Source organism: Triturus cristatus, chromosome 5_2 (genome assembly GCF_964204655.1).
Source record: "Triturus cristatus chromosome 5_2, aTriCri1.1, whole genome shotgun sequence".
NCBI classification, from domain to species: Eukaryota; Metazoa; Chordata; class Amphibia; order Caudata; family Salamandridae; genus Triturus; species Triturus cristatus.
Window position 1 is genome coordinate 390,119,071 of NC_140588.1, and position 13,392 is coordinate 390,132,462.

General features: G+C 44.0%; 1 protein-coding gene across 1 annotated transcript in view; it reads right to left on the bottom strand.

Moving 5' to 3' along the window:
- The window catches only part of LOC146823050 (uncharacterized), a 216,942-nt gene that overhangs the window by 178,785 nt on the left and 24,765 nt on the right, over positions 1-13,392 (bottom strand). The window contains exon 2 of the mRNA XM_085607254.1: positions 8,507-8,615. Coding sequence (XP_085463380.1) covers positions 8,507-8,615 — 109 coding nt within the window. The remainder of the gene's footprint in view (positions 1-8,506; positions 8,616-13,392) is intronic.

Consider the following 13,392-nt stretch of genomic DNA (forward strand, 5'->3'; position numbering starts at 1 on the left):
GATACTATTTAATTGTGATTTGGGATATGCAAATGAATTAACCGTGTGCCCAACATCGTTTGCCCCAACCTTTATTGGAAGGGGCGCATCGACCACCATTGATTTTATTATCTGCTCAAATACTTCTGGATTTAGGGCCTCTAACTATAAGAACTATGAATTACCACTGAGTGATCATTACCCACAAGTACTCAAAATTGTTAGTCCTTTTTCAGCATGCCTACATGATAGTCCACAAATACAGGAAGCCCCGGATGTGCTGATGGGAAGACAAAATGGGTATTCCCTCAAGTGGAGTAAGGTGGTCCCGAACGAACTCCTAGCTAAACTAGTTAATACCTGCTCAGATAGCTTTAGAGTTTGTTTAGATGAAAATTCAAAGAGCGAAAATATAATCGAACATTTTAATATCATAGCAGCAACAATTAAAGAGAGTCTGAGGGTGGTTTTTAGAAATAGGATTAAAAATGGTAAAAGATGGTTTGATAAGGCATGTACTGGAGCCCTGACTGAGCTCAAACACGCTATTCACCGGGAACCACGGAACCCCACCCAAATAAGAGATTTAAGGAATCGCTACAATCTTGCATTGCAAGAAAGAAAGAAAAATATAAAGAGGATGGCCTGGGAAAAACTATGCGATGCCTCACAGGCTAAAGATACATCGGAATTTTGGGGGGTGGTAAATGCGCCCCTCCTTTTTGATAATACCAAGGCACGCATAGAAATTGCAATCAATGAGGAGGACTGGGTCACACACTTTTCAACTCTTTATATGTGTTTAGAACCGCCCTCACAAAAGGTCTCTGCCTCTGTGTGAGAAAGAGATGGAGGCACAAAAAGTACCAGTCCCACAACTGGAGATTCCATGGGAAAAAGGGGTGGTACCTGAAAAAATAGTGGTAACACTCGCCGAGGTTCTACTGAGCCTAAAAGATACAAAGGGTGGAAAGGCATCAGGCCCAGATGGGATCCCAGCTGATCTGTATAAAGCTAACAGTGAGATCTGGGGTCCCATTCTGGTACAGCTTTTTAACGCAGCATTGGCGAAGGGCCTAAGTCGGTCATGGTTTACATCCATCATTGTTCCCATTTTTAAAAAGGGAGACAGACAAAACTGCGCCTGTTATAGGCCAATATCCCTACTTGACTCGTCCATAAAAATCTTGGGGAGAGTTATTTTAGCTAAATTACAAAACTGGGCGGAGGATAATGGGATTATAAGTGACCTTCAGTTTGGCTTTCAAAGGGGCATAGGAACTATAGAGCAATGTTTAAATCTATTTTTCCTTCAGCAGAAGTATACATCGATAAAGAAGGAGCGTTTATATCTTGTCTTTGTCGATCTTACTTCGGCTTTTGATTGCGTGTCCCACAATAAATTATGGAAAGTAATGCAAAGAATGGGCGTGGATGATTCAATCCTCTCCTTTCTGAGGGAGCTGTACTCTGGGGCTACAGCAACTGTTCGTTATGGAAAAGGGGGGGAATGTAGTAAACCTTTTGGGATAGGGCGTGGAGTACGCCAAGGATGTGTCCTGGCACCTTTCCTGTTTTTGATTTATATAAATGGGTTGGAAGATCGTCTTCTGCAGGAGTGCGGGGATATGCCTGTTGCTGGCAGCAGGCGTATTCCCGCACTCCTGTATGCGGACGATGCCGTTTTAATGGCACGAACACCAAATGCCCTACAAAATTTAATAACATCCTTCAATAAGTTCATGGACAGTTTGGACTTAAAAATCAACTGTAGCAAAACTTTTACCATGAACTGTGGAACGCGAACTAAGAAAAGGATGAAAACTATCTCAATAAATAATGTTAGTCTAGAAAACACGCCCGCCTTTTCCTATTTAGGCATCTTATTCCATGAGACTGGCACGTGGACAAACGCGATCAGGGCAAGAACTCTTTTGCTCTCAAAGACAATAATGGCCCTAAAGAGTTTTATACAGAAAATGGGAAAGAAGCCTTTTAGAGAAATTTTAACTGTTTATAATGCAACGTGTATATCAGTGGCTGTCTATGGAGCAGGACTCTGGGGATATGCTAACATAGATGCTATCCAAATAATTGAAAATAAGTTTATGCGGTACATGCTGTCCGTGCCCGATAGTACTGCAACCCTAAATTGTCATGAGGAGCTGGGGCAGCCATATATTTCAGATATAATAAAAATTCAGCCCATTTTGTTATGGCACAGGGTCTGGACTGTAAATGAGTGTGTTGTAAATCGCGCCATAATCCAGGATGTGTTAAAACTGGAAAATGTAAATGTTTTCAAATGGTTAAACTATGTGAAGACTTTCTTGACAGAGATATATTGTGAACAATATTTTGAGGATCCAATGTCAATGGTACACATCTCCAGAAAATTATTGAAAAAATCCTGTATGGAACATCTCAGGGAAAAAAGACTGTGTGAGGAAAAAAAGAAAAAAACAGTGTGTTCCCACCAACTGATATTAAGTGGTGCAAACTTACAACCATACTTATGTCTCTCTATGGCAACCCACGATAGATGTCGTCTTACACGTTTTAGATTTAATATAGTTTTTAGATTATTAACTTTCCCAGAAATGAATTCTTGGTCAAATGAACTCTGCTTATGTCCATGTGATGAATTATCCTCGCAATCAGATATTCATGTGCTGTTCTTTTGTAGATTTTATACCTTGCCCCGTAAAAAATGTATTGTCCCAATCCTTAAAGAGTTGAATTTACATAGATGCCGCCCAGCGTTTTTAGAATTGCAAAGAATGGACACTGTATTTATTGTTGCCTCGCTGGCAGAATTTTTTAAAAATGTTTTTAAATTACGTAAATCAATGGACAGTTAACTAGTTAAACTGCCCATATGGAAATTTGTTTGTACTTCTCCCCTGTAACAATAACTGTATATTGTATTATTTTTAATTGTATTTGTATTTTTGTTGCTTTTATGGTTATTTTCTTTTAACCGAATAAAGTATTTTGACTTGACTTGAGTGTCTTATTACTTTGTTTTTGTCAAGTACACTTACATGGGTGGTAGCATGATACATAAATATGGCATACGTTCAGTGGCTATGTCCATTTACACTGACTGATTTGTAACGTTTACATGATGGTTATTCCCCATTAGCACGGCACTCCATAATGGTTGTGACCCAACTCCTAGACTGTGCATCTGTCCATACAAAGTGATTCAAAACCAAGTTAACAGAGGATACACATAGGTTAGGTACTACAGACAATGGTTGTGACAGATTATGCAGTTTTCGTACTTATTTCCACCTGTTGTGACCCACTGCATTAATCGGGCACATGTGTACAGAAGCAGAACTGGCACATGCATACACTGGTTGTGACTCACAGAATGCACCCGGATTAACATGCAAAGTCTACCTGGTGTCTGACTCCCTGCCAGTCCTGGTTCTACACGAATCCCCAATCCTTGTTGATGCTTACCTCTGCATCTGGTTTTGTCCTTGCCATGAGGCAGAGGCGCAACTAGAGCCACATTTCGGGGGGGGCTAAGAAAATTTTTGGGGGGGGGGCTGAATCTTTTAAGCCATAGGCAGAGTGGAGCTGCAGGGGCTCTTAGAAGGGGTGAAACAACAGCGAGGCCTCATTAACATACAAATGGTCTTTTAAAGACCTGTGAAGTGCTCGGGTGCGGCTGTGTGCGCGCCGGGAAGCTGTCTCATCCCGGGCTGCCACATACGACGGGGGGGCTGAAGCCCTGTGAGTCCAATGGGTGTTGCGCGCCTGCCATGAGGAGTGTCTCACCCTCACCTATATGCATATTGTTCACCAATATTGTATATTTAAGTACATATATAAAGCACATTTCATTCCATTTTCCTCCTCTATCCTTGTACTTAAATGGCCAAGATTGAAGTCTCCTTCTGTAGTGGTTGCCTGTGCCTTAGAGGTGTTTACTGTTTGGCCTCGTGGAGTGGCAACCTGGTAATTTTTCCAACATTGGACATGTTTGATGCAGAGAAGGACTTTACCTCCATTTATTAGTCTCTTTTTGTGGAGGGGTTCTGGAGGGTGGATGCGGAATTTCTTTTATTTCTTTGGTTGAATTTTGCTATGTGTATCCAATGGTTAGGGTGCAAATGCACCTGAAAGTGCTCTGCTTTTTCCACTAGCCAGGGGGACAAAACAGGTATGCCTCTTTCAAACTCTGATTTTTCTTCTCACCATGCCCCTGGCTTGTATTCTGTGTGAAAGAAATTTGGCCGGGCAACCATCTTTCTACGGGCATCAGCATTTGGTCAATGAGGTTGTGAGATGTACAAAATGTTTAGGGCTGCAGATACACTGGAGTAAGTCGGAGCTGTTACCACTAATTCTGCATATAGGGGGTTGGGGGTGAGCTTGGGTTCATGTGGAAAACTGACATAATCAGATATACATGCATTAACATTAGAGGTAGTCTGAATGCACTGACTAAGAATGATTATGGATTAGTAATAGGAAGTTTGGAATTCTGCTTGAGAAAGAAATCAAATTTCCAGTATCTGTCATTGGTCATTTGTTATCGCTGAAAATGGTGATCCTACCCAGTTGATATAGTTGTTCATAAATAGCTCTTTTGTACCGACAAGCAGATTCTTTGCACGGCTGCAAGCACCTTGTTTATGGTTAATATGGTTGGCAGAAAAAAAATCGCTTTGGATGGCCACACTGGTAAGGCCATTAACGATATCAGCGGGTTATCAGTGCCAGTTCACGAAAAACTGTAATTGATTGCGCAAGCCACTAAGTGTAATTTTGGTGTGCTGAAGGAAATACCCGCCCACATATGCAGATGAATTAAGCCCTGCAGGGCTCCAGTAGGATCACAGCCAAGTAGACTGCGCGGGCATAAGCAAGCGGTATACGTCGTGGCTGTGTAATTTTTGTTCTTGGAAATGACAAGCTGGAAAGTGGAGGTAGACTTGGGGGGCATGGTGGCTTCTGCCTCGTATGGAGGTGTCAGAAGTGCCACTGTTTGTAGCCTGAACAAGTGTGATGTGGAAACTGTCTGAAGGGGGACTGTTCTTATTCATGGACACATTCAGGGATTGTGGCACCAAGTGTGCCTTGCTCATCCCCTTGCTTTGTGGGGTTAAACAGGAGTTAAGCAAAGTTTTGCCAGGTCGGCCAGCAGAGCCCCTTAAATTGGAGGTCCTTGACCAGGCTAAGAACTTTGATAGGTGAGAGAAGGCTTATTGCTACACTTTTATAGGGAAGTTGTTGGGATGAGACACCGTGGCATGAGATATGTAGCCAAATATGCCATCTGTGGACTGACGCACCTATGTCCTATGGTCAGTGTGGCTACTTATGCCACCAAAAGAAACGTATCTCTTTCAGTTATAGACCCAAATAAACACATGAAACACATTTTAAATGTGTACACCTGGCGGATTACACTCCAAAGTGAGTGCAATTCATGTTTCCTGGCGCAAATAAGAGGATGGGGCAGATGAGACTGACTATATACATGTGTCGTTCTGGATGAGGGATGCTGGTATCACTGAGGTTATGGTGGACTAAGCCATCGCAAGGTAACCCTTGGTAATGGATGCAGGGGTTAAGGGAGAGGTGCCAGCGCTCACATGTGCTAAGCACAGAATAAAGCAAAACCAAAGGAAATGATGGACGGAGTGTTGAACATTGCAAGCACTCACCCCCAGTCAACTGGTCTGGGTTTAATCCATCACCGTTCTTTAGCCCACTCTGCCACCCCAGTTCAGACATGGCCATATGCAAATCAGTCTGACCCTGTGCCTCATGGGAACAGTCCAGCCCAAACTGCCAAGCCATGTCTTCCCTGGACCGGAAACAAGCTTCCTAGGACCGGTTTCTGGCATTTCAGCCGTCTTCAGCCAGGCTTGCTTGAATCCAGTGGCAAAGTGAGCAAGGGACTCACGTCTGAGCATACCCTGCCAACTTAGGGGAATTCCTTTTAATGACTGCTAGCGTGGCATAATGCATTTCGGTTTACACCTTCCTCAGATGCCGGTTGCTGCTCAAGGTTGCTCCTCCTCTCTCCCTTTTGTCATGCACGACCCTCCCAATGGCGGGAGGCTAGCTGGCTCTGCCTTGTTGATTACAGCTGCAGTTTGAAATATGTAAACTACATCACCCAACATGCAATGTTCCGATAAGGGGGGGGTGGGGGTGTGCGCGTGTGTGTATATTATTGCACAGTATTTCAATTTATTTTCATGGACAAAGTTGTATATTTTGAGAGGAATTGGAGACTTCTAATTCACTTTGTGAAAGGCTTCTTTGAAGCCGAAATGCGTTGGTTCTGAGCAAGAATAAACAGTTTAAATACCTGCATTGGTGTGCTGCTTCCTGTTTGCCATGAATTGAGGTTACGACAGTCTTGTGTATATATATGTATATATATATATATGTGTGTGTGTATATGTATATTACCTACTGGCGGTCGCCAGTAGGTAGTTATAGTTAGGACCACGTTTCCATAGGAAATCCGCAACATTCTATTTTGAATAACTTTGGCGCCGGTCGACGAATCCTCGCAAATTTTTTTAAATAGGTGGGGCGCTACGCTCCGCTCCTACCCTGAAAGTCTCGGGGTGATTCGTCAAGCGGGGGCTGAGATAAAAGGGGGGTCCCAAAACGCGTTTTTCCCATGCATTTTTCCATAGGACCTTTAGACAGGGCTACAGCCCGGACGGCTGAACAGAATTACTAGAAATTTGGCAGAGAGGTAGTCCTCAGGTCAAGGAAGTGCCTTTTGTAGGTTTGGTGTAAATCTGTTCAGTAGATTCTGAGAAAATAGCCTTTAAATCAATATATATATCTGAGCCAGCTTACGGTGCGCTTACGGTACGCTTACCGTACGCGTACGGTGGCGTGCGCGAGCGCGATTCTGATTGGCTGTTACATCTAAGTAAACATTCGAATCGGTCGAAACCAGGAAGCGGCGGCCGCCATTTTCTCTCTCGCACTCTAAGGGGGGGGGCTGTAAACAAAGGCAAAAAACATGTAAAGGGGCTGTTTAGACAGCGCCCATGCACATAGCCATGTTAGTTGAGTCCTCAAAGATCCCCCAAGGCCAAAAAGGGTAAATTTTTATTTTTTGAAAATTTCGCAGATTACGCTTACCGTACGCGTACGGTGCGCTTACGCTAAAACTTTAATAAAAAAAAAAAACACTCTGTGCATGGCATATTATTGTCATCACTTACAAATTAAATTTAACAGATTACCTATCACAAGGAAGCGCATAATATGTCCTCCATGTGCGCACGGTGCGTAACGTGGGCACGCGGTGCGCGTAGCGCACTGCGTGCCCACCTTGCGTGTACGGCACTAACTGCGTAAAGTGGGCGCGCGAAGCGCACCGCGTGCTCACTGTGCGCGCACGGAACGAACTGTGTTAAGTGGGCGTGCACGCCACGAATGGCGTAAAGTAACTTAGCATTTAAAAAACCGTACAAATTCACTGAAAAAACCATAGGTTTCACACACGTTATAGTTAGGAATTAGCATTTAAAAAACCTTGCTAATTCAATGAAAAAACCATAGGTTTCACACATGTTATAGTTAGCTGGAAATTTTACTGATAAAAAACCAATGAAATTCCCCCGTTATAGTTACTGTAGGCAACTATAACTCACGCGACCGTAATCCTCTGCTGATGACATATGTGTCTTTATGAAAAAAAAAAAATTGTAAAATATGTATAGCTAAAATTTAATGGAAGAAGACATGGGCAAATAAGTGTCTAAATACAGTATTAGCATCAGCAGAGGATTGCGGTCGCGTGAGTTATAGTTGCCTACAGTAACTATAACGGGGGAATTTCATTGGTTTTTTATCAGTAAAATTTCCAGCTAACTATAACATGTGTGAAACCTATGGTTTTTTCATTGAATATATATATACACACACACACACACAATCAACCATTCATTTTCTTTTGTTCTTCTGGTTTTTAAAGGGCAACACTCCAAGGCCATCATTACAGTTGAGCTGGTAATCTCGATGTGGGTTTGAACAGAAGTCTGTGCCCAAATCGAGATTACCATAAGAAATCCGCACTACTGAGTTTTTTACCCCTGAAGATTTCACAAACAATTTGTAAAAATTTCCTTGGAGAGATGAGGTAAAAAAAAATGCCATATGTGTGGTCATTTGATGTGCAAACTCCAATACTGCATATTATGCTGCATTGCTCATTCTAGCCTTCCCAGCTTGGGTTCTACTGGTAATTCCACCCATGAAAAGCATGCTCTGCTGTACTGGCATTTCACCCGGCGGAAAAACTGCACCGAAATACCAGGGCAGTAGTACTGAGGCCTTCAGTGGGGATGTTCTTGTGGATTGTGATGGGCCATTTGATCATCTGCCTGAGTACAACCCAGTGCTTTGGTTTCCAATCCACAAGAAAGTAATGAATTAACACATTTCAGGGCAATAATCCAAGACCTACTTTTCACACTAAGTGACGTAATTAAACTATCTGGAGCTTCTGGTCATGGCCTGCAAATACCTGAATGATATCCAGAATGCTCCTGTCCGTAGGCGGCACTGGGCAGCGCGGAAAGCAGAAGAGTAATTCGGAGCCAGGTCCAGACATTCGTGCCCGCAGCAGATGAAATCTGAAAGGTAACACAAGAAAAGACCACGGTTCCTTAAGTAAGGTATTTGGATTATACACGATGCAAAATTAAATCTTTTCGACTTAGTTAAGGTCATAAATGACATTTGTGATTTATTGGCTCTTTTTTACCTATCATAATTTTGACCTGCAAGATGCTGCATTTTAACACCTGTCCTAGCAACTTGGGTGCCGGGTAATGTCGAGGTCCAAACACTAGTTTTTCGGTCAGGCTTGAAAGCACACTTCTTTGAAATACACACTGAGCCTTGGCCCCATCCAGAACAGCATTATTACTCTTTCACTACATGTCGTTGGCTGTCCGGTGTATCATTGTCCCTCCTATGGGACAGCTTGCAGCGCACAAAGAAGTATTTTTCAGATATAAAGTACTCTAAATAATCATATATTTAATTACCTCACACATGAACTGAATACATCAAGCAATTGTTTGTATTTTGTTTCCACGACAGAAAACTGTTTCTAAAGTTTAGGCAGTTGTCAGAATGAAAGCCAGATCTATTGGCTGTGCCAATGCTTGTTTAATGGTCATGTCCATGTAAAGGTTCAGTGCATTGGAGATGTATTACTGTAATGGTTGATAATGTGCAGGAGGTGCTCCCCAAACAAGATGTAACAGAAGCAGGGATTTCTCTTAAAACGACTACAGGCTTTGCAAAGTGGTTGACGTCTATCAGAGTTTATGCAAAACCCATGGGCGGTGAAGTCTCTCTAGAAACGTGGGCAAAACATTAAATCAGAACTCACGTTCGTCTGAGTTTGTTTGAGCACAGGCTCACGAAACAAAAAAGCGGGGGGGGGGGGGGGGGGGGGGGGGTGAGCCTATAAAAAATATTGCACCCCAGCTGAACTCGTCAGGTGGCAGCATTTCTGGATACGATTTAATGACCTTAATTGACTCAGCCTGTGAGCTCTCTGTATGTCTCTGAGAGTCCGGCACGATGATGTGCTAACCAAATTGATTCACTTGTGGTTGGGACTTTAGATCAGCAATCGATCAGACTAAATGCTGTCAGTGAAGGGTGGTCTGTCCATGTATGTGATGTGGTAAATGGCACATCAAGGTGGTCTGAGCAGACATCAGCACTATCAAACAAATCGAGGGAAGAGAGGGCTTGAAGAAATAACAATGAATTTATTGTTATCAAGGTCCAGCATACATGCCCAAGTATAAGTGAAAACAGAAGGTATGCAGTTCCTAACGTAAATGCAAAGTGTGACAGAATAACAAGAGGGTAACACGGTGCTGACAGGGAACTGTGGTGAAGAGCTGGAGTATAAGTTACTCCTTATTTGGAAAATGAAGACCCTCACACACCCAACAAGCGGGTGTCTTGCTTCATCACCGGGTCTTTGCTCCTTATCGGGCCGGCGGGTGCAATGCCCGATCAGGCACCTAATAGGGCCTTTAAAGCGGAGATCTTTTTTTTTTTTTTTTTTTTATTCCAACGCCGGTGAGTGATGTGTGTGTGGGGTGGGAAAACCAATATTAAGACATAGGTGAGTGTAGGTGCAAATGAGGTTGAAGTGCAATGGTTAAAACAGGGGTAGGTGATCCACTAAATAATTTTAATGTAGTGTGGTCACCATCCTGGTTAAAAACTGTATAATCCGCACATGTGACACCAGTAGTTAAGTGAGTGTATGTGCTAACGTGATCAATAGGTCAACATGTTTCTTGCCTTTGTATATAATAAATGGCAATTCATCAGGACCAGGGAATTATTGTAGCTACCTACACCTCTTTGGTGGTGCCCAATGTCTATAAGAGACTAATTAGTGAGCATGCATACAGCACCCTAAAAAGGTGTGGTACCGTAGCTAAAAAGCACACCTGCAGAGAAGGAAAATAACAACAAGTAAAAAGGGGACAAAATAGAATTAAAAGACAACATAAGCATTGCAACAACAGTTACTTAAGACAAATGGTGGTGTCAAGCCAACCGTGGCATGCAAAGCTATTGAGCAAAGTATGGAGGACTTATCAATGAACCAAACGCAAATACAAGGAGGAGACACAATATCAAATCACTGCGCCCAGAACCCATTAGATTATGCTGGATAAATCATCCAACGAACTCACCCTCCTGGGTTGTGCTGCATCCAGGGCCGGGGGGAGTACACACTAAATGCTAGTGTCCTGGGATGAGGGAGACAAAGTGGATGTAGAACAATCACAAACTGTTAAACAAATGTGTCTCACATAGTTGGAAGCAGTCCGTGAAGCGGCGTTCCCAGCACCACTACTGTCTAACTACTCACAAACTAAGCGGTAAACAACTCAGTGTCGATCGCCTCGACACCCTGAAAGGGACGCTGAGGTAAGGAGGCTACCAATTTGTCATGTGGCGCGCGAAGGCAAATAATCAATTAAGGATATGTCACCCGTGTGCGAGCTACAAAGGTTGGACTCGCAAGCGATCGGGGGAACATAAACAAAAAGGAGTTAGTCTCGCCATTGAAGGGGGGCGCGGACCAAAAACGTATTAGTAGGACCAGCGCGGTGCCCTAGTTACAAACATGATGTGCAAGGGGAACCGAAGCGTTAATGTCAATGCTGACTATCGCATGGTCTAGTATCAGTACTCACGGTTCCGTTGCTCCGAAGACGCCGTCCACCTAGTGACGCGCCAGCCGCTGTAGACTGGTGGTGTGTAAGTGAGCCGTGTCTGTATAACGGCCCCCTAACGGCGAACTCACGCGAGAGGCCGGTGAAGCCGGAAGACAGCGTGATGACGACGAGCAAGCTGGAACGCTAACAGCCCAAAGCGTACGGGGCTGTGCGTCCTGCTCGTCGTCATAGAAACGTAAACAAATACACGAAGGAAACCCAGGATTATTAAAAAAAACACACGCCAGGTCAGCGCAGAGTGGCAGTGTGCAGGGGGCACTAGGGTTTCATGAGAGGCTCAAAATGGGTCAGAGTGGCGTGCACTGGACTGTGACGTCGCGAAGGAACTGAGGAGATCGTATTAAACGGACCCAAAACATTCATATTAACTAATTGGAATGAAAATATTATTTTCAGGGGGTGACAATCAACAGGAAGTAGCACCACGAGGAGTATAGGGGTATGGGCAGAAAAATAGGTCAATTCAGGTCAATATACTCCAAGGAATTTCCTCGTTGAGTCCCGTGGTGTCAGCAGCCAGTCTTAGGACCCAACGCTGTTCGAGTCTAAAAAGGCTTCTCTGTGACATCTGAGGATGTGCTTCAAGAACAATCCATTGAAATGAGTTGGGGGCATGGCGTTCAAGATGATAATGAGTAGTCATTTTGGTATTAGTTTTCGCGCATCGAAAGCTACTCTTGTGTTCTAACATGCGTGTCTTCACTGGGCGGGTCGTCATGCCTATATAGGGCAGACCACAAGGACATTTCATCATGTAGACACAGTTCGAAGAGTTACAGTTTGTGTGTTTGGAAATGTTCCATGTTAGACCATTAGGGAATGTCACTTCTTTGCTCGTGAGAGTCTGGGCACACATGGAGCAAGACCCACAGGGGTAGTACCCTTTGACTGGGGGAAGATGCCATAGCATTCTTTGCGAATTGCTGGTAGATTTCTTCGGTCTGGTATGGATCAATAGATCCTTCAGGTTACTTGTGCGCTTGAATGCAAATCTGGGGGTCTCTAACTCCAAATCACCAGTGTTAAGAATACCCCAGTGTTTTTTTATGATGGATTTGATCCTGTTGGAGTCCGGAGTCCCTAATGGTCTAACATGGAACATTTCCAAACACACAAACTGTAACTCTTCGAACTGTGTCTACATGATGAAATGTCCTTGTGGTCTGCCCTATATAGGCATGACGACCCGCCCAGTGAAGACACGCATGTTAGAACACAAGAGTAGCTTTCGATGCGCGAAAACTAATACCAAAATGACTACTCATTATCATCTTGAACGCCATGCCCCCAACTCATTTCAATGGATTGTTCTTGAAGCACATCCTCAGATGTCACAGAGAAGCCTTTTTAGACTCGAACAGCGTTGGGTCCTAAGACTGGCTGCTGACACCACGGGACTCAACGAGGAAATTCCTTGGAGTATATTGACCTGAATTGACCTATTTTTCTGCCCATACCCCTATACTCCTCGTGGTGCTACTTCCTGTTGATTGTCACCCCCTGAAAATAATATTTTCATTCCAATTAGTTAATATGAATGTTTTGGGTCCGTTTAATACGATCTCCTCAGTTCCTTCGCGACGTCACAGTCCAGTGCACGCCACTCTGACCCATTTTGAGCCTCTCATGAAACCCTAGTGCCCCCTGCACACTGCCACTCTGCGCTGACCTGGCGTGTGTTTTTTTTTTATAATCCTGGGTTTCCTTCGTGTATTTGTTTACGTTTCTATGACGACGAGCAGGACGCACAGCCCCGTACGCTTTGGGCTGTTAGCGTTCCAGCTTGCTCGTCGTCATCACGCTGTCTTCCGGCTTCACCGGCCTCTCGCGTGAGTTCGCCGTTAGGGGGCCTTTATACAGACATGGCTCACTTACACACCACCAGTCTACAGCGGCTGGCGTGTCACTGGGTGGACGGCGTCTTCGGAGCAACGGAACCGTGAGTACTGATACTAGACAATGCGATAGTCAGCATTGACATTAACGCTTCGGTTCCCCTTGCACATCATGTTTGTAACTAGGGCACCGCGCTGGTCCTACTAATACGTTTTTGGTCCGCGCCCCCCTTCAATGGCGAGACTAACTCCTTTTTGTTTATGTTCCCCCGATCGCTTGCGAGTCCAAC